Below are 22455 nucleotides of genomic sequence, written 5' to 3'. Positions count from 1 at the left end.
CTTTTGTCAAAATACAGTTATTCGATTGCCAACTTGATAGAGCGCTAACCTCAACTTTTGCATGAGTCATTTCAATGGAGCGTAAGTATACCGAATAATTGAGTCGCACTTGTTCATTGAAATAACCTCAAAATGTCCTTACAAAAGTAACACGTATTTACAAATCTTAACTATAGAATACAAAGTTGTTAACAGCTGTAAAATGAAATAGGTAAAGATTTACTTTTGTAAAAATTATTCTTACAATGTATGATGTAAATATATTGCGATTCTCTAGATCGACTGTGACGTCATACTGTTATAGTCAAAAGTTTTGGGCCGCCGTGTCTGCACATTCAAAAGGCCACTGTTCTCATTTAGAAATACGAGTTAAATGGCTTGAGTTTATTAAATCACATGCACTTCAGTCCTAGGCGTCGTTAGGAAGACCTAGAGTGCAGTTCCCCCTCCCCCGGGAGAATTGAAAAGACGCTGTCGCCCGCGACTCCGTCTGCGCGGAATTAATTAATAGCCTATGTGTTTCAGGCTATGTTCTACATAGATGTCAAAACATAGCGAGATCCATGCAGCCGTTCTGGAGATAACTTCTAACAAACATCAATCTATCTAAACATTCGCACTTATAATATTTATTAGTGACATTTTAATATACGAGGATGCTATAATTTCTATAATTCGACATAGATAACTCAAAAACTACATGTTGATAAGCGAAGATTTGCTTTGGAATAGAAAATATATACTTCTAGTTCCCCAGGACCCAGCCTTACATCATCGGCTGGCGATGACCTTGACTTTAGCATTTCGCTTATCTTTAGTTGGACCGCGAGTTAAATATAATATCGAACGTTGTTTTTATCATTTAAATGTAACCATAACATACAAAATCGCTCGTGGAATTTCACAGAGTTTAATGTTGGGGCTATTGTTATTATTCATATTTAACATTAAATGATATAAGGAAACATCGAATGCAGATCATGATTTTTAATTAAAAAACTGCTAATTTGACTAGCGATAAAGTTGAACATGCGGTGAGAAGAAATAATAATAAAAATTCTTGCAACTTAGTATATTTATTTAAAATAGAATGCTTACAATAATTAGCTATAATATTACACATACATTTCACTTAAATCAACATTTCTTGGCCGTATTTATATGTAACAACACATCATCGTAACAATACTATTAAATAATAAAATATATTATCTTAATTTCAGACACATCTTATATATTTATATTCCAATCTTATTGTATAAAGAATGGAGGTATAAAAACTTAAATCAATTTGCTCATACATTTTTGGCTCATTAAAAATTTTGATAACACCGAGGCAAATAAATTTTTAAATATATAGTTTTACGGATACATTATCAGAGCTATTTCAGTAGTCTTAATTAAACGCTCTGTTCCTTCGATTTGATCACGAGTAACTGAGGGCTGGTAATTGACAAAAAGCTTCATCTTTTTTATATCTAGTAGCAAATTTTATATATTAGACATTAATTTTCACACTTCACCTCGGCATATAGACTACTGGTAGGTTGAATGTATAGCAAGAGGATTGGGTACAGAAGAAAAAGAAAAACTATAAGCTAAAATTTCAACTTCTAGGGTGGTATTGGATTAGTCAACAAGTTAACACTCCAGCACCATGTATGGCCGTTTTTATTTGGCAGAATATTAACAAAAAAATTAATTTTACTTGTAGGATTCTAATAATCTACATAAAATATAACTCTCAAATCGGATCACAGATTTATATGATTTATAGACATATAGAAATTAGTAAGTATTTTTAAATGTGAAATAAAAATTCAAAATAACAATGAAAAAATATTAGCAATAAATAATATATGAAACATTAATAAAATACAAAATATAACACAATATATTATTATAAACACATAAATTATCTACATACAGTGATATTCTGTGTCGATTTATATATCATCAGTGCATGGAATGACAGATAGAAACCAAGGTATAAGCATTTATTACTGATGGTCGATGAATTGTCAAAACTTACCAATATTATTTACACAAATCATTATGAAAACTATCCCTGTCTTTACTTTCATCTCGCGTTATTATATTATCTATGTCTTGTGTCTCGTTTTTAATTATAAGAGAGTCAACGTATCCATGAATATTGTGAAAAATTATAGTCATCAAACAAATTATTGTCTTCAATGTATATCAATGTAAATTAATTTTAAAACTTTTAATGAAGAGATGAGCTATGATTGTATGAAATGTGTGATTCATGTCTGTGTTTAGGCGAAGTTAAATGTATAGGATTTGTAGATATGTTAATTATTGTCTTTAGTTTCAACGTCTAATATTATATAATAGGATGAAAAGCCGAGATCGACAATGTACACGAGCGTCCTCTCTCTGCTTACCCCTGTCACATATATCACAAATGCCACACCGCACTACAATCTGTAACATACTGACACTATTGTAAATTATCAACACATCATGACCAATACTATGAACCGATTGCAATTTCTACTCTAATTTATTCTAAATGATAAAACTTTATATAATAATTGTCAACAATTACGAATGGAAAAATAACTGTTGATTGTATGTCTAGTGCAGGTAGTGCGGGCAACATTCGTACAAGGCACGTAAACTGGACAAAGTGTTCGTGTGCAGCCACAGTACGGCGCAGAGGTCGGGCTCGCAGGCGCGCGGCCGCGCCCACCCGGACCACCGCCGATGTCAAAACCCGTCACCCTCTCCTCCGCCTTGTGCCTGCGTCCCCGCATCCCCCTGGCTCCCCTCCGCCGTGCCGGCGCAGCTACCCTCGCCTGAGCAGTTATTGTGCAGTGTTTCGACGCGGCTCTCGTCGTTCACGAACTTGTCTTTGGTAACGTGGAGGTCGGGGGAGTCAGGGGAGTCGCTGTCAGTGCACGGCTCTGCTGCCTCCTCGCCCGCCAGCGATAGCTCGAACTGCGCCACCAATTGGCTCAGCACGCTCTTGAGGTGGTCGAAGGTGTGTGCGTGCGCCGGCGCGCCGGGCGGCTGCAGCAGCGCCTCGCACGCGCCCTCCGCACAACTCTCCAGGCGCTTCAGCGACTCCAGCTCGCCCACGGACACCACCATCTCGGGATCAGACTCCATTTGCGCCAGTAGATAATTTCCCTCCAGCGAGAAGAGGAAGACGGTCGGGATTTGTATGTCGTCGATGCCGTCCCCGGACATGGCGAAGAGTGCGGTGGAGCCGTATGAGGTACCGTCGACGTTGTCGAGCAGGATGGCGAGGCGTGCGCCGGCGGCTTGCAGGTTTCGCGCCTTCTGCGCGAAGGTGCACTGTCCGCGGTGCGCCACGGCCATCTTGCCAGCGAGTGCGGCCGCGTTGTCTGGAGGCGAGCATGCGTCAGGCGGGTGGGCGAGTGCGGGCACGCCGTGCACCCGCTCGCCGCCCGTCAGCTGCCGGCCGAAGTGTGCAGGCCCAGCAGCCAGCACGCGCTCGCCCACCGCCACGCCCGCCGCCACCACGCCGTTCTCCGTGTCGCTAAGCGTGTTCCACTTGGACATCTCGCGCATGAATGTCAGACCCTCCGACGCTTCCTTTGATGATTTTGCCTGGTGTTTACAAAACAATTTATGTTATTATTTTACTTGACAAAACATAAGACCATTTTAGGCGTACTATAAATGACGTATATTTGTATATATTAAGGTGTCAATAGTTACCGTGGCGACGGTGTAGAGCAGCTGTACGCGGCCGTCGGGCAGTGTAAGCACGGAGATGCCCATGTCGGCGAGGGCGAGCAGCTGGCGCGGGTCGGTGAGGGGTCGAGGGCGCGCGGGGGGCCGGCCTGCACCGCCCAGCAGAGTGCGCAGCGGCCGACGCACGCTCGACGCCTCCAGCGACCACGTGCTCGGACACGTCCTGCATCACAAGCAACACGCAACGACAACAATAGTGCATACTCTTCATCGATTGGAAGAAACAATAACAACGACGTATATACAAATATTTCATACTTTGTGTATTTGTCCTCGTGTGGCTGATCAATGTTGAGGGCGAGGGAGGAGTTGAGTCCGTCTGTGGCGAGGGAGAGAGGCAGGAAGTGCGCCTCTGTTGTGAGCACGTAGTCCTCGAGGTGGACCGGCAGGTCGCGCTCTTCGCCGAACAGCATGTACAGGTACTTGAAGGTCTCTGCGAGCACGAAGGAGTCCATGCGGTCCTCATGGGCACGCGTGCGCACGTCGTTGACGGCCGCATACCCGCAAGGCACGCGCGTGTGCTGCTGCAGCGCGCGCAGCACGCTCTTGCCCACGTGGAGGTAGTGATCGTCCCCGGTCGCACGGTGCAGGAAGTACGTCGACTCCAAAAACTCCGGACGCAAAGGATGTTGGCCCCAATGCACCTACAGTTATATCTATGCTTACTACATTGCCAAATACAATTGTCTTGATTCTTTACTAACTGTTGGATTCTGAGATCATAATCGCTGTACCTATAATGCACATCGTCATCTTTGTTATCTTTGACAAAACAAAGATAACAAGGTGTTGTGAAGTGTAACTTTTAAAAAGTGTCAAAATATATATACTGTAAATAACACATTTCTGTATTTGATAAGTATCTGACCTGCAGGTCCGATGTGAATGCTTCAGGTATGAAGGTGTGGCGCTGCATGACCTGGTAGAGCATCTCGTGCGTCTCTACAGCGGGGCGCACGTCTCCCAGCAGCACCTGCAGCCCCGGCCAGAACGCCAGCAGCGCGTCCATGAAGTTGCGCGATTGTAGGTGGGGCCTGACACAAGAACATTACCAGTTACCATCATGCAACAAACTAAACTAACTCATTTCATAATTTTTGTAAGCAGGGGAACATTAAATTCCATACATACGAGTATTACATGCACTTTTTTATGTATTTTTACCCAAAACATTTAGTAATTATCAAACACTAGCGGTCGCCAGCGACTCCGTTCGCTCGGAATTAAAAAAATAACAAATAGCCTATGTGTTCTTGCAGACTATGTCCTATATGTATACCAAATTTCATTGAGGTCCGTTCAGTCGTTCTAGTGATACCTTCTAACAAACATCCATCCAACCATGGAAACATTCGCATTTATAATATTAGATACTGTAATAAGAAACGGCAACTAGTGTTAAGTTGCAGTGTACCTGTGCATATGCACGGCGAGCATCACTGGAGGTCTGCTGATGTACTTCATGACAGCGTTGTAGTGACGTGTGAAGCGCGCCAGGTACTTCTCATCACCCAGCAATATGTACGCCTTGAGGCAGTACTCGTAGTACGAGTCAATACCGGCACCTACACCAGAGTCCTTGCGTACCCAGTCTCCGGAGTGGATGTTGATCACTGTACCCATCAGGTCTGATGTCCTATATAAATAAATATATAAGGGTAATATTTCATTTATATTATCTTATAAATATATAAGTCGCACTTTGTGCATTTATCACCAGCTGACGCCCGAGACTTCGTCCACGCACAATGAAAAAAGTAAACTATATAAGTAGCCTATGTGTTCTCAATTTCATTAAAATCCATTGGGCTGTTTCGGACATACCTACAAACAAACATCCATCAATCTAAACATACGCATTTATATTATTAAGAAAGTTTTACAGCATAATTTTAAAACAATCGGTCAAATGAAAATCTAATATTTAAATTACTTACTCTTTCAAGGATGCGTTTCGCGTAATATTAATTCCACGTTATAAATACCTGTGTCTGATCATCCAGAGTCTATCCATGGCCCGGTGCGCCTTCTGCTCGAAGATTGGGTCACCGGTGAGACGGGAGAGTGCCGCCATCTCCAGGATCATGGTGCCCGCGCAAGCCGTACACGTCTCCCTAGACTCCGAGAGACCCCGGAGACCATGACGGAGGTTCACCTACAAAATACAACAACCTAACGTAAGTAATTGAGTTATTTTTAGGGTTCCGTACCTAGAAAGGTAAAAAACGGAACACTTATAGGATCACTATGTTCTTAAGACCTTTTTTTAAATCAACATAAAATATAACACTATTTTATATACATGTAAAATATATTTCGTTCAGAGAAACGAACACTGTTAGCTGCGAGTTTTCGATAACGTTGCATCGCGGGTAAATTAAACCTAATTAAGTAACTAAGTTTCATAAAAAGAAAACTTGTGATCGAAACATTATTTTCAAACTTTCTAACATCTAATATGTTATAAAGTTAGCAATGCGCACTCATGGGTCTTTTTAATATGATTTTGTTTTTAATTAAAAGTAGTTTAACTAATATGTCTTGAAATCATTTAATATAAGCTGTAAGCTAATATTAGTACACAGTAGTCCAATGACAGGACCAAATCTACAACCAAATCGATAGTCATTCCAACCAGTAAGCTATTGGTAATATGAGTTTCATTAATACTTACCCGTCCATGCGGTATGCCGGTTGAAGTGTTAAATGCGGGTAACAACCTCCGGCCCAGGTCTTCAGCCAAAGCCAGGAGCTGCCCGTCGTACCAGCGCAATATGGGCACTTCGTTCCGTAACGCAGTCGCTAGCACGTGAGCGGACAACAAGCCCCTAAATAAATATGAACAAACAAACAAAATTAATAACAAATAAAATTAAATTTAGCTCACTAGCGCCCTCCTCACAAATCCAAATAAGTTTTTTTATGCAATTCAAATGTAAGTTTTACATATTTTTGACAAAACTGACTATGATAGCAGCGCCGCTCTCATCGGGCCAGATATCTTTGTTTGACTACAGTGTTCTATTTTGATCTGTCATGCTTACCAATAGTAGAAATATAATTTGTAGCCATAAAGCGTTGGAATGTTGAACGGAATATGTAATCCTTATCAAGTTATTGTAGGCACTGTTTGCATACTTATGCAAAATGTTTATCAGCTTGACAAATTGAAAAAAAAAAACTCCAGAGAAATAAAAATTAAAGTTAAATCAAATCTAAATCACTTTTGTTTACATACAACCAACCAAATTTATATCTTATCTTATCCAACATACTTTTTGTTCAAGTTTTTCTCACCAAATTTTTATTACTCACAATAACATTTATCATTATAAATCTGTACTAAGGTATACCTAAGTGTGTAAATTTTTACTTCCGCAGACAAAGTTATGATGATATAACATATAATAAAAATCTGACCCGAGCATCCGTATGTTGGTCTCGAAGACGGAGACAATGATGTCATGATCGAAGCTGACGTCACGCAGCACGAGCCGCACTGCGCGGTTGAACTCGGAGAAATCGCCCATCACCACCAACGTATCCAAACTGTCCACCAATGTCAGCGAGAAACTAAAGAAAAATAATATATTATAAACATTTTATACAGAAATAAATGCACTTTCTGTGCACTTGAGGTAAATAAATGGGATTTATTAATATGTATTATAAATGGAAAATTTAAGTTGATGGTTTAGGTGGAAGTCACAGGCATAAGCTAGTGAGAAATAAAAGTATTGGTAATTTTCGTAAATCAAAACATCAACTTACTTTCCAAGTACATCGTCCATATCCCCCCGGCTGGGTGTAACTCCTCGCCATCGACCCTTGCAGCTGAGCGGCATCAACTCATCCGCTGGGTATGCATTGTCCATGTAGGCATCATAAGCATGGTAGAACATGCTCCTTGCCTCCTCCCTACAATTGTGTACTGAATGAATATTTATCAATATTCTTACAATATACAAATATGAACAAAGATATTGTTAATGAAGATAATCAATCCCGACTAAAACGGGTTTGATATATATCACATTATTACTATCCGAAAGTGATGAGATGCATGAATAAATATATGAATGTGGAGATGAAGTGTTGTGTCACTTACAAAAGGAAATCTCTGCATACATCTAAGGATCATGGGCATGAGTTGTGTAATAATAGCTTTCTATTATTAACAATCATCAGAATTACAGCGTCACAAAATATAATACTTTTTAAACTTTTTAAGCATAAAAAGTAAACCAAAAAAATAATCTAAGATATTTAACTACAGTGCAATATATGAGTATTTATTATTATAAATGTGTTTAGATGCATAGTTGTTTGTATGAAAAACTCCAGAACTGACCTGCCTGAAAATTGGCACAGATGTAGAACATAGTCTGGAAGAACATATAGGCTACTTATTAAGTATTTTTTATTCCACACAGATGGAGACACGGGCGACAGCTATTATTTATATATAATTCTTAAGGTATTATTACATGTGTTATGTATAAATTAAAATTTCAGCAATTGGTAAAACAACATAATAAATGACTTAGCACAAGCACATGGCTTACTGATAATATCTTTTATACATAATAATTGTTGTCATAGCAAGATATAACACATTTGGCGATGTTTCCTTATCTTTGATCTGGATTATTCTTTGTCATTGACTGTTGTGATGTAATTTATTCCAGACTTCTTAATTCAGGTATAATAATTATTGATTTATAGAATTAATACACAATTAGTTAATGGATTTACAAAAATATTAAAACAGCTTATGAGTGTGTCATAAGCTTGTTTTTTTTTGTTCTACATAGTTTAACTGTCTTATAACTTTCATACAACAATTGCACTTCATCCTTTAAGAAATAGTTTTATTAGCTATAATCTTTTGGGTCCTTCTTTTCTCAAATATTAGATGTGTTGATAATTCTGATAAAGTGAACTCCAAAATCAACCAACCCGCACTGGGCCAGCGTGGTTGACTATGGCCTAGTCACCCCTAACTTATGGTACGCTCCGAGCCCCTCGGTGGGGACGTATAGTGAGCTGATGATGATGATGATGAACTCCAAAAGTTAAGCACAAAGAGCTTATATACCTAATAACTTAGCCATAAAACTTTGCAAACACAAAAAATGTGGATTCAGAAGCGAATACACAAATAAGATGCAGTTTTGAGAAAACAAAGTCACAATTGTAAGTTTGGCACATTTATGTCATGCCCTACTTTTATTTCATTCATGAAATATGTAATAACTAGGTAATTTGATTCTTGTAATATAACTTCCCTGCAAATTTACATTATTATAAGTGAATTATTGATTTAATATAGTAAAAAATACACTTCAAGAACTTTATATAATTTGAAACATTACCTTAGTTGAATCCTTTCTGTTCTTGTCATCTGTGAGGGAAGAGGTTCATCTTCAGTACTTACACAAACGAATGCTAAAATAAAAACTAACAGGACTGGGCAATATGCCATTACTATCACAATATTTTCATATGACTAGTATTCTTACAAGTAATAAAAATTAATAATGTCATAAGAGTAAACACAAATTTAATTATTAAAAATTCGTTTGGTTACAAATGACAAGTCCACATTGCTAAATTAATATGAACCGAATGAAAAGTTAGTCTTTTTCACTAAACTATATTTGAGTCCATTAGTATTTTCTAGATTTATTATTTCATCATCTACAATGGACGTGATATGAAGAGATTATAGCAAAGAGTATAATAAGTATACTATAGAGAATTTAAAAACAAGAACCATAGACAACTACTTAGTGTCCACGACACCAAGACATCGCAAAATTTAAAAACCATCTAGTTTGTTTATGGTACAGACGCTTGACAATAAATCAACATTCGATTTGATTCGATCCGAAAATTATCGTAATTGCCTTATTAAACACTTATGAAACACATTATGCATAAGAAATATTTGGCCACCCTCTAAATGATAGATGATTTTAGATTGCTATTGTGATGCAATCTTAATTTGCCGTTGGACCGTTGATAAACGTTTTAAGAAAAAAAATGAAGTGACTTTTTATTATAAATATTCAAATATATTCTAAGCAACTCTGTCCGGAAACCACGGCCAGACCATGATTCATGTCGATAATAAATTATATTTGACCACGTTAAAAACCTTATGTATTAAAACCTTTATATATTTATCATGAATCGGTTTTGGTCATTTCTTTCATTTCAAAATATGAACAACAATACGTTTTTGCACAAGTAGATATACTTCGGCGATGGAAACCCACGCATGCAAGTATAAGGAACCGTGGTGGCCTAGCAGGAATGTTCGCGACAATTGACTTCGTATCGTCGTCAACAAATTTGGTATAAATATTTGTGCAGCGCCCCTATCGGGTGTACGATATGATGGCGCGTGTCGCGAATGTTTGTGCTAGGTCCACTGTACCCAATCCATAGTTTTCGTTTTAGCTGGATAATGACTATCGACTTCGGTAGAGTACACCACTGGTGCCGTCACGTGACTATCCCAACGCCGCCATATTGCGATTGTGTTGTGGCGAGGGATCATGTCGCTAGGTCCCCGAGTTTTTTAATATTTATAAGTTTATAAACGTAAGTTCTCGGGACATACAGTGTATAAGTTTTTTGTTTTAGTTCCAAGGTTATATATGTATTGTCGAGACACTTTGTTTCTAAAATTGCGTGTTTTTACTCGTTGTGGGCTTTAATACCCGCTATCCATTGAAATAAGCTAGCTAGTAGTGAACGTGGAACGGGTAGCAGCCGAGGCTGTGGACAGCGCAGCACGGGCGGGACGGCTTGTTGTGTCTCAATCTCATTATTATTTCAATATACGGTTATACCAAAAAATATTACTGTATACAGATTAATTTAAACGAATTAAATTAGAAATACGCCGGTTTAGATTGTTTACTTTCACAAAAAGCAAACCAACATTTTTGAAAACGTTTTAACTTTCTGTATAAGTGATCGGTGCGTATAGCATTTATATGTTCTCATTAGTTTTCGTTGATAAACAATTATTTTAAATTTCTTGTTTTTATTTTCACCTATCAGGTGCGAAAGTTTATCGGGTGTTAACATTTTTGTTTTGATTTTTCGTACCTTTAAAATTATTTGCCGTTTAATTGAATTTGATAAGGACCTGACTATTTTCGAGATCTTAAAAAGTAAGCTTCAACACGTAGCTCTTCGAAGTCATACCATGGAACCGCCATTTTGGTTGGTTGTGCCATGTCCAGGAGGGAGCGGCGGCGGCGGGCGGGGAGGGTGTTAACTATAAAAAAATGTGACGTTAAAGTCACTTCGTGCAGAATTTCGAAGCCCCACTGGATTAAAAACATAACCTAAATTAGGGACTGTTGTTTTGACAGGTTTCACATGGAATGTAGTTTGATCACAAAATGAATGGGGGATTCAATGGCAGTATGGAGGAAGTAATAGACCTATCACCCATGACCCTTAAAGTCGAGGAGCTCATCATTGAAGACAATGAGCTGGACAACTGCAGTGAGACTAGCATCGGCATGGAGGTACACAATCAAGAGCACATTATTGAAGATATCACAAACGAAGATACATTGACTTGCGATACAGAAAATGATAGCGACAATAGTTATAAATTATGTGATGTAAAGATACTAAGTACAGAAGAAGGAGAGGATTCTCAAAGTGAGGGTACCATGGGAATTCAATATATCAATAGCACTGATGCAAGTCCTGCAGCTCTAGATACAATCTCCATCAGATCTGCTGATATAGAAATTGATGATAACAGTGAAATCGAGGAATTGAACAAGGTAAGTTAAACTGATGCGGCAGTTGATAAACTTAAAATAAGATCCTGCATAATGTTATTGTGTTGAATATTTGAAATTAAAGTAAGTTACAATTTTTATTTATCATTCCATCTTTGGGTCTGTATGTAGGTCTGAGAAATTAATTTAAGACAAAAAGACTAAATCCTTGATTTTCAACAAAAAAGTTTTTTAATTTTGATAAATACTTAACTCCTACAGCTTATAATATTTATTTTAACTTTTTGAGGTGCTTTATAACTTTAAAATAAAAAAAAACAAAACCTTTATTCTGTCTATACTATATTTGTATATTTTTAGGAAACACATAACAATAACCAATCTGAAATAGTGTTATTAGACGATGATGTTATTACAGTGTCAACAGAAGATAACTCTGAAGATATTATAGCTTTGGATGATGATGATTCCTTTAAGGAAAATGATACAAATATAGATAATAATGACGTACAATTAATAGAAGAAAATGAAGATGATAAAAATGGTGAGAAACCTGAGTACCTTATTCTTGAAGGGGAAAATGGGAAATTGCAGAGTGCAGAGGTTATCATAGAAAACAACATAAAAATTCCAGTCCCAGAGGAAACAGTACCGTTACGTAGGAGCAGCAGAACTATAAAAAGAAAGCAATATGGTGATAATTTCGTGACTGGTAATGATGCATCCAAAAAGGTTAAGCATACAGAAGAAGATTTAACTCACAACTTTCTTCCAGTTGTTAGTGACCCCAAATCATTAGTACCCGAGGCCAACCAAAAGAAGGAAACAACCAATAATAGTAATTCATTGAAACAGAGCACACAACAGATTCTGCCTTCACTTTCAGATGATATGTTTGTTGTTGAAGCACCATCATTCATTGTACCATATGTTTATGAGAAACCTTCATTTGAGCCTTTCAGAGATTTTCTTGAATGGTTCGGTAAATTTGTGGAGGAAGAGAAATCCATGGAAGAAAATAGTGGTGTATATACAGAGAGAGTTGAAGTAAACAAAGGTGGGAAGACTAAAGTAAAAAAAAAAGCTGATAAAGCTAAGAAAGAGGCTGACAAAGAAGAATTAAAAGTTAAAGATGCAGTAAAAGAACATAAAGAAGAGAAAAAGAAAAGCAAAGAGGGAAAGGAAGGTAAGAAAGTTGTCATTGAACTTAACCATCTTAGTGCCATACATTTGTTCGCAATATATGTGAAAAATTAGCCTCTTTTTTGTGAAATTTTCGAATAAGAGAAATAATGTGTAACTTTTGTAAAAATGTTTCAATTTTCAAAATTTTTTCAAATTGTAAAACAATCTACTCGTCTGACGGATACGACTGCCGCTTTCGGAACTCAAAAACACACTGACGCGTGAGTCGCTACAGCGCATCCGCCGCTTTTAGATAAAACACACAGGCGCGGATCGCGCGTTTTGGCACTAAGACTGTTAATGGCTTATATTCAATGATATGTTCAAATGTTTTTTGCTAATATATTTTCATTGTATAATGTAAGTTTTCTGAAATAGGTTAATATTTTATTTATTTTAGCTGAAAAAAAGAAGAGAGGAAATGATGATGATGCATCTTGGGGTGGGGAAATCCTCTTGGAGTCTGACGATGAAGTGGGCAGCAATAATGAGGAAAAAACAGTGGTGATCAAAGAAAAAGCAGATTTAAGTGATGAATTGAAAGATGTGGACAAGGTGGTTTGTGAAAAGGCTGATAACTATTTTGACTGTTCCCTCGGTAAGTTCTTTATGAATATTGGTCTAAACCTGGTCCAAGAATTTGTACAAAATGATTTGCTCAAGCAACAAAAGAGAAAGCTCTCCAGAGAGAAAAGAGCGGGTCATAAAACAAGGGCCACAGAAACTTCAATTGCATCGCTAATGAAAAACTTAGAGATTAGCCAAGCAAAGAACAGTCCATTTAGATATAAACAAAACAAGTGTGAATTTTGTACTTTTAAATCTGACTCAATGTTAGTAATGCTGCATCACTTGGAGACCCCACATATGAAAAATAGTATGTATAAATGTAACTATTGCACATTTGAGATACGAAGTCCCCATGACATACTGTATCACATGGAGGCGGAACACAATGTGCACGGCAAGCTGGAAAGGGCTCCCGCACATCACCAGTGTGCCAACTGTCCCTTTGAGGACAATGGCAAGGGCAAACTGGCCCGACATCTCATGCCTTGCTCAAGGAAGTTTAAACCAGAAACCAATTTGGCACCACCTAGTGAATGGGAGCCACCAGCTAAAATACCAAAGGTAATTTCTTATATAATACAATAGTTGTTATTTAGTAAGTTTCTATTTGCTGGTTAGTAGGATAATTAATACCTTTGAGCTATTGATGTAATATTCAATAACAAAAAAATCTTGTCTAAATAGTTAACACGGTCACGCAACAACATGATGGGTATATACCATACATCGTTTAACCGTGGCGGAACGGGTGCGGCGGGGCGCGGGCGCAGCCCCGTGCTGCCCGCGCCCGACCTCCGCGGCGGCGCTATGATACGTCAGAGCACACCAGCACTGCTACCCACAAACTTTGCTGCGGTGAGTTTTATATAATAAGTGAATGTCAATCATCACTCATCCATTACTTTGTTTTATTTATCACTTTTTAGAGTTATACAGAATGTATCAAGATGAACAAAAAATTGTTGTATTTTTGTGAATACACAGCTTTGGTAAATGTTATCTTTATTGAGTCAACTACTAACAAGGGTATTGAAGATGCATGACTTCCTACAGAATCAGATTGCATTATGCCAGACCTAATTTACCCAAACTGGTGAATAGCAGCAGTACTAATGTGCGATTTGTTTGCTATTCACCTCATTGGGCAATGCAGTCGGCAAACAATCATCCCATGATCAGAGGACATCACTGCCATGCTGACATTGCAAACTTTACACATGCAACATGTGCTACTTGATATCATTATAAACTATGTACTATGTTAAACATTCCACTATTTATTTCTACAGATAAATAATTTTACAAATACATTGTATTTTTTTTTCTAAAGAAAATGTGAAGGATAACAATATTATGTGTTTAGGCATTGCTTAGTTATACTTTGTTTGTAATTGTGTATCTGAGTTTATAATACATACATAAAAACGTTAAACTTTCATAGAAAAAAAGTTAAATTTGTCTTGTAGTTTAAGTTTATTGATGGAAATAATGTATAATTTACTAATTAGTTATTATTTATTTTTATAATTATTTACTTCAGTTAATTTGTATTTATTATCTTACCATAGTTTTTTTTTTGTAAAATAAAATATTTTCATAATCTGTTTCGAATGTGTAAAGAAGTTTCCAAGTATACAAAAGTGTGCACCCTTTAGCATTCAGCAAACCAAACTAAGCTTTTTAAAAAGCAATTTCATACATTTGCCCGAACTTTGACATGGCGACATCTAAAATTTGATTTTTAAAATCAATGTCTAAATGTGTATCTATATTATTTAAATTAATTATTTATATAAAACTAGCCGTGCCTATATATTCTACACCTTTGCGAAATTTCAGCAAAGTCCATGCAGCCTTTCTTTCTAGAGATGCCTTCTAACAAATATCCGTTTGTATTGATATACAAATATTTGCATATATAATATTACGAAGACTATTTCTTTATATATAATATATTCAGTACAATATATATGTATGTAATGAAAATATTTTCTTCTCTCTTATCTATAATATAGTTTAAAGTTCACGGCCAAGTAAATGCATTTAAATAAATATAACAATTAATTGTATTACAGTGCAATGTTATTTTTAACATTTGTCAAAAATATTCTACAAGCAAATTGAAATGTGTTTAAGCTTTTTAGATATTTGATTTTTTTTACAAGGTTGCTGTTTGATCTTTTAAATACTACAACAATAATACAACTTAACAATGAAATAAAAATATGTACAAAATGTTGTAACAAGCAAGTTATGTAACATGTTGTTGAAATGTATTGTTTCTTGCTAATAGAAAATATTGCTTACTATGTTATTTATGGCATTTCTTATAACAATGATATTTTATGTTTATTTGTAATTAATCAAGATAAATATGGTAATATTATCATATCCTAATATATTACTATAACATAAAAAAAAAATTGAAATTAATTTATTTTTAATACTGTTCAAATGTTTGCATATCCACTTTTCATTTTATAGGCAATGTTCTCTTTATTTTTGTCAATGGTGAACAATCAAATCCGAAAAATCGATCTTAAACCATTTTTTATTAATTACTATAACATTCAACCATTTGTTTTAAACTTAACCGATCTAAGGGGTACTTAGTAGCAATCAAAAGACTTAACCATTTTTGTAACTATCCTGTAGAAAGTAATTACATATCTCTCAATCAATAATAATGATGGATTATTGGATTGAGCTGTAAATAAACAAATAGCAGTGTACTCCTCCACTTATGTTGGTTACCAAATTTTCAGAATAACAACGGTGGTAAATGTATGCAGCAGCCATCAATATCTATAACTCCGCTGCCGCGCCAGCCGCTACCAGAACAACCACAGCCCGCGCACCAGAACAAGGGCTCCTTCGTCGTCTGCGAGATCTGCGATGGCTACATAAAAGACCTGGAGCAGCTCCGCAACCACATGCAGTGGATACACAAAGTCAAGATACATCCCAAGATGATATACAATAGGCCACCGTTGAACTGTCAAAAGTGTCATTGTAGGTGAGTAAGATATTGTTTTATCTCTTTAAACTAGTAAGATTTCGTTTATTTTTCTACAGTTTGCACATTGACTATGTCTAATAATAATAATTGTTTCAGGTTCTTTACAGATCAAGGTCTTGAGCGACATCTTTTGGGGTCACACGGTCTTGTCACCAGCTCCATGCAGGAGGCCGCCAACAATGGGAAAGACGCCGGAAGATGCCCAGTGTGTGGACGGGTAAGTATTATACTTTCCTTAAACATTATGGCCCATATAGTACAGACTATCAGTATTTTTAAATCATAGAAATTCAGTTTGATTTGAGCTTATTATCCATGCAACAATGATTATTTAAATATTGTAAAATTTCAGGTGTACCAATGGAAGTTGCTCAACCATGTTGCTGGGGATCACAACCTGGCATTAAAGCCAGCACATTTATCCTACAAGTGTACTGTTTGCACAGCCACTTTTGGCATGTACAAGCAATTCGAGAGTCACGTGTACTCGGCACACAGTGTGGTCGCCAAGCGTATCATGGACAAAAGCAAAATACCCCCCACCAAGCCCACCAATGACACATTGCTCAAGCCGCTCAAAATCGATGATGACATTTCTATCATACCACAGTCTACTAAACCCGCCACCGCTGCTAAACAAAAATAAGGTAACTTTGGAACTCTATTCATATGCTCACGAAGATATGATTGGTTTATTTATCTCTTGAATGCTTCGCTATAATACTTTCCTTGCCGCAGTGTTGTTATTTTATAACAATAATATTTTTCTATATCTAATATTATGATAACGTTTCAGTTACAATCAATGTTATTGTAGCGAAATAAAGCTCAAGTAAAGAGTCATTATATGGTTACCTTTTTAAAGAGAATATTTTGTTAAAAACTATTATAATTTTATATATCATAAGTTAAAAGCTTGTGCGCGAATAGAGCAGAATATAACTGCTTTCTTAATTTGTTAGTAGTTGTGGCTCGCGACACCGTCCGCGTGTTAAAAACCTAATTAGTTGCCTATGCGTTCCTCCAGACTATGTTCTACATCTACACCAAATATCATTGATATCCATGCAGTCTTTTTGGAGATACCTATTAACAAAAACCCATACATTTACCGATCCATTCAAACATTCCCATTTATGATATTAGTAAGAAATGAGATTACTCAGGTAATTGTTTTCTTCTTTTCAAATATTTTTTTATGTATTATTAATTGCTATGATACTTTTATAAAGTGTATAATTATCTTTTTTTTTTCTAAGTATACAACAACATTGATGTTTTTAGGTTCTGGTAATCAATGATTATGTTTTTTTAACTTATTTGAAGCGACAATTTATTGTTTAAGCGTCCTAATTAACATCTAACAATAATCAGTTTTAAATAGATTTTCTACAATCTAACATTTAGTATATAAAGAGCTAAAAAGTTTGCTTTATAACTTATTATTAGAAGTTTTTACTTACATATCCTAACAAGTAACATGGAAATATAATATTTACAAGCAGCACTGATTGCAATGCGAATGCCAAAAAAACAATTTTTGTTAACAATGCTATAAAAATATTTACTCGACTTATAAGAGAGTACTACCATGAGCATGAAATATCTATATTACTACGTGAAGCGAAAACTTTGACTCCTATTTTAATCGTGCAAACAGATTAACGAAAATTGACAGTGAAAACTAATGTGGAGAAAAAGAGCATGGGGTCTATCACGAATATTTGCGATATACGTTTTCGTAACGTCTTTGACAAAATATATTAAAGTTGTATAACTTTGTAGTTGACCCGAATGTTTTCTAGAGGTATCTAAAAAATATTCTTTGCATATAATTTTGTTCGAATTTCGAGTAATTAGCTATCACTAGTAATAATTAAACGATTCTATTTAAAGAGAAACTGTTTACTTCTTGTGGTCATTAAAATTACTTATTGCTGGCGACAGGAGATAACGCAATTTTCTTAATAACATTGTGGCTGATATATAATAATAATAATTATACTATTTTTGCAAAGCATTATGTTACATTTCATTGTTTTCTGGGCAGTTTTTTTTATAATTTCTTTGAATGTAATATTAAGTAACGCATATAGCATCCAATTTTATTTCTATTTAATTTATATTAAAATGTTATGTATTTTTATTTTCATATGTTTTTAGAGTAGCGATTTATATATATTTTTAAAAGTATTATTCACCGCAAATTTAAATATATATTGCGCTGTGCTTCCATTCAGTTTGTGTGATTTGATGTGTTGTTTCAGGATTAGCGGTGGTGCGTCCTCGCAGCCGGCGGGGCACGAGTAGGGTACATTCCCAAATTGTTTGTTCTCTCTAATAGAACTATATTTTAAATCAAAAAGTATCATAAAGTAAGACATTACTATTAATCATCCAAATCTCAAACCAATATTATATAATGCAATGGATTTAAATTTATACAATTGTGTTCACATTTACAACTTTTTTTTTATTGACACTATGATTTTATTATTATTTTAACAATGGTGTTAATTTCGTATTCAAATTTATAATTTTTGTCATAATTTTTCGTCCAGTCAACTATACAATATGTTGCGTCCATTGAAGCTATATGTGATTTTGCTATTAATTTGTTTCAAATAGAAATAGGCTAATTTCATTGGAATTTTATGTTTTTTATTTTTTAAAATGAATGAAATGATTTGAATAAACACAATAGTGTCGATTCAGAAAAATGGAAAACATTTATATGCTTATTATAAAAATCTTGTATCATACAATTTACTATAATCATATACACATTTGCTTATTTTTCTATCTACAAACATTTCTCAATCTATTCGTGAAATCGAATATCTACAATATTTCCAAATATTTAAGAACAATGATTGAAATCGTAGTATTGAAAACTAAAGAATTCGTGGTATATTTGATTAATGCACGTAAAAAAAAAATTATATGTGACATAAAAATCGTTGTCACTGATACATCGACAAAGATATTTGACCAGGTAGGCATAAATCAAACTAAATTATGACAGCTCACTAGCGCCACTATGTCAATGTCAAAACGTGATGTTTTTTTGTACTGTAGCTGTCATGTTTTTTTTTTCTATCAAGTAGGTTCACATGTTATGTGACAAATATACACGATAGCAGCATGACAACAGTATATGCACTAAATGTACTGTTTTATATACATGATGGTTACTCATGATAATACTATATATAAACGTGAATATTATTGTGGGATTCCACTGTCAATAGTTTTTTTAAACATATAGTGATCACTGTTTTGTGAAAGGGAGTAAGAGGGATAACTGCATGTTTTTGTACAAGTATTTCGGGAATGTAATCCCACGGTTAAAAGTTAGTGATATCACATATATGACAAAGAATTTTGATATGACAAAGAAATCGTGTTATTGATAATCGACTTGCTAATGTATAACATAGAAGTTAACGAAGGCATTCAATGCTGTAATATATTGGAAATTGTGACAAAATTTATCGGCTAAAATTAATTGTACTGCTTTTTGCATACATTAAAAGATTTTTTTTGTTAATATGTTAAAGTGAAATGTCCTAATTAAGTATTGGTATTTAAAAATTAGTGTAGTTACTAATGTAACGATGTTTCCCATTCATAGGTCGAACGGTCCAATGGGATACTCTTAAAATAATACTTTATTTATAGTAACAACTATAAATAAAGGAATATAGAATAAAATTCGGACATGAAATATTCCACTGCCGTAAAGTCTTATGATTAATTAAATGTTTGATGACTGCCATTGCAAATAGTGCAAATATTGCATAAAAACAATATCTCATTATTGCAATAAATGTCAAACATATATGTTTTGGTACTGAATGTCTAGCGCTTATCGGTTTATATTTTCGGAATTGATATGTACAAAATATTTGTTATACTATTTTCTTCATTTTCAGTATAATTTGGGATAAGATTGATCTTAATAATATTATATGAATAATTTATAATAGCGTAGTGTGTGATTTTTGTGAGATATCGACCTTGTTAACGACCCGACCGTCTAAAGGGAATTTTCCATACAACATAGTCTAAGCTGCCATCATACACAGTGGAAATGTTCCCTTATTAGAAACTTGAATGCATAGACAATATTGATGTTTAACAAGAAAAAAGTAGTTTTTTATGTGAATGTACAAATACGAAATTAAATAGCAATGTTGTCCTAATGTCAAATTATTAGATGTACATGTCATGTGTCATTTTTGCATATCCATTATACATTTCATGTAATGCAATAACTGTAAGTAATTTTCCCAGTTTTTATAACATTTAAAAGACTTCACTTTTGAAGACTGAAATAGTGCCTGAATGCAACCCACATAAAAATACTGATTGAATATGCACAAATTTTAAAAACATATTTGTCGTTGTTAATTGGGAAAGTAATCCAAAATCCAATACACTAAAGTACACTAGAAATAGATATAAAGTAACATTCATCAATCGTATCCCATTTCTGTAAATTTGTTTTTTTGTCCCCGATAACGAAAGCTTTTGTTGAATTTTCTAAGATATATGCCACACGAGTAAATGCGGTGTCGCAATACATTCACGGTTAATATTAATTTAGCTTAGACAGCAGAGTAAAACAATAATATCAAGCTGCGTTTTGTCGTAGTACTTAGTGTGACAGTGTGACACACTAAAAACATATCTTGTGGCGTTTGTTTTACAACGAAATATGTCTTACTGGTATATTAGTGTGTCGTGTAAATGTCTAAAGCCTTGATGGTAATTGTATGGGCCAAAGAACAGTATGTGATTTGTACTTCTTGCGGAGAATGACTAACTGAATGTGCTAACGATATGCCCACTTTGACAATAAAGTCGGTGGTGTGTTCGTGTTAAAAGGAATATGTCTCGAAAGGTCGTGATAATCATGATTTGATGTAAGCATTGATAACTGTAAATGTGCGCAATCTAGATTATTCTATCGTGTGAAAATATCCACGTTAGAGTTTAGATATTACCTGCAGGTAAAATTATAGATTCGAGTTTTTTTTTTTAGCTTTGTTTAAATGCTATTTATTATTAGATACGATGCGATAATTGTATATAGGGCTGATTGTTACGTTCACCGTAACCTGGTTACCGCGCTACTAGATGCGACAATGTTTTATAAAATAATAGAGTAACGGAACGTATCCGTTTACTGTCTACCTCAGACAACCGTCGCAGTGATGCGATTATACTAAAGCACTTTATATTTGCGGGTGATACTGGCATAAGGGACGCAGGAAAAGATGACCTTTTGCTACTTCGGTTTACTACTTTAGTTTTTGATTACGTCATATAACCGTAAATTTAAAAAGAAGTTAACACTATTGCCATCTCATTTTAAATTAGAGAATGAAAGATATTTATAGAATTCATGAAAATCTCAAACCTAAAAGCTTTTTCTTAACTCATGTCTATCAACTAAAAGGTCCTCTTTTCAGCAAACCTCTATTGCCTTCAATACCTTTATGAATTTATGAAAATAAAAATATGTTTTACATTTTTGTAAGATTTTCATAAAAATTGTAATGTGCTCAGATTTAATATAATTAGTATATAAATCTTACATATAGAGTTGTAGTAGAATATGTTTGCGTCAGTTTGTGTGTTTTTATGTTTGAATATTATTGCAGGTTTTGTGTTCAATTTCTTTATCCGTACTAAATATTTCTTATATTGAATTTAGTTTTGTATTACATTCAATTACGAATATTTCAAAATGTTTTTTTTTTACATTTATGTTTCACTATAATAAATAATAATAAGTACTCATCTTAATGTATTATGTATTAGATTTAATTATATTTTTCAATGTATTATATATAAATCCACAAAATATCTTAACAAAATTATCGGAACTGATTGAAATTATGTTTTATATATCTCGTCCATTTTTTTTTTATTTTGTAATATCAAAGTGACTGAAGTAAAAGCATATTTGTGTTCGTTTTCATTGCCGTAATAATTTTATAATAATTTTCTTGTCTCTTTAAATAGAATGAGATAACGCAAGTGTTGCGACAATGAAAACCCACGGTTTGAATGAAATTTTAACAAATATGTGTATGTCAATAAGTAATTGTATTTCGTATTGTAGTTGATTTTTAATACAGTAGTTTTAAT

General features: G+C 34.9%; 2 protein-coding genes across 3 annotated transcripts; one reads left to right on the top strand and one right to left on the bottom strand.

Moving 5' to 3' along the window:
- Window positions 1-1057: 1057 nt before the first annotated feature.
- Edem2 (ER degradation enhancer, mannosidase alpha-like 2) lies at window positions 1058-9490 on the bottom strand. The gene is made up of 10 exons (XM_013323726.1): window positions 9123-9490; window positions 7519-7665; window positions 7168-7320; window positions 6422-6575; window positions 5733-5902; window positions 5162-5383; window positions 4616-4781; window positions 4006-4391; window positions 3712-3910; window positions 1058-3600 (listed from the first exon to the last, which is right to left on the bottom strand). The coding sequence occupies exons 1-10, from the start codon at window positions 9230-9232 to the stop codon at window positions 2734-2736; spliced, it is 2574 nt and encodes an 857-aa protein (XP_013179180.1). The 5' UTR covers window positions 9233-9490; the 3' UTR covers window positions 1058-2733.
- Window positions 9491-10243: 753 nt separating this feature from the next.
- On the top strand, window positions 10244-18781 carry LOC106126227 (MOG interacting and ectopic P-granules protein 1). 2 transcript variants are annotated; one of them, XM_013323724.1, is made up of 9 exons: window positions 10244-10356; window positions 11139-11564; window positions 11883-12708; window positions 13108-13838; window positions 13962-14132; window positions 16043-16293; window positions 16393-16513; window positions 16649-16943; window positions 18564-18781. In XM_013323724.1, exons 2-8 carry the CDS (start codon window positions 11169-11171, stop codon window positions 16940-16942), a joined length of 2790 nt encoding a protein of 929 aa, XP_013179178.1. In that variant the 5' UTR covers window positions 10244-10356; window positions 11139-11168; the 3' UTR covers window position 16943; window positions 18564-18781. The 2 variants fall into 2 exon arrangements, with proteins under 2 accessions (XP_013179178.1, XP_013179179.1); XM_013323725.1 differs by lacking the exon at window positions 10244-10356 and adding an exon at window positions 10363-10737.
- Window positions 18782-22455: the final 3674 nt, after the last annotated feature.

This window comes from Papilio xuthus, unplaced genomic scaffold, assembly GCF_000836235.2.
Source record: "Papilio xuthus unplaced genomic scaffold, Pxut_1.1 DF825017.1, whole genome shotgun sequence".
Taxonomy (NCBI): Eukaryota; Metazoa; Arthropoda; class Insecta; order Lepidoptera; family Papilionidae; genus Papilio; species Papilio xuthus.
The sequence above is the reverse complement of the archived record's forward strand: the minus strand, read 5'-3'. Positions and strand labels throughout refer to the sequence as shown.

Bases quoted from the DNA above. Each gene is read 5' to 3' on its own strand.
- Edem2 (XM_013323726.1), bottom strand. From the start codon at position 9,232: ATGGCATATTGCCCAGTCCTGTTAGTTTTTATTTTAGCATTCGTTTGT. The intron at 3,911-4,005 runs GTATGAAATATT...CTTGTGATGCAG, and splicing joins CACGAGGACAAATACACAAA to GACGTGTCCGAGCACGTGGT. The intron at 3,601-3,711 runs GTAACTATTGAC...TGTAAACACCAG, and splicing joins TGCTCTACACCGTCGCCACG to GCAAAATCATCAAAGGAAGC.
- LOC106126227 (XM_013323724.1), top strand. From the start codon at position 11,169: ATGAATGGGGGATTCAATGGCAGTATGGAGGAAGTAATAGACCTATCA. The intron at 12,709-13,107 runs GTAAGAAAGTTG...TATTTATTTTAG, and splicing joins AAGCAAAGAGGGAAAGGAAG to CTGAAAAAAAGAAGAGAGGA. The intron at 16,514-16,648 runs GTAAGTATTATA...GTAAAATTTCAG, and splicing joins GATGCCCAGTGTGTGGACGG to GTGTACCAATGGAAGTTGCT.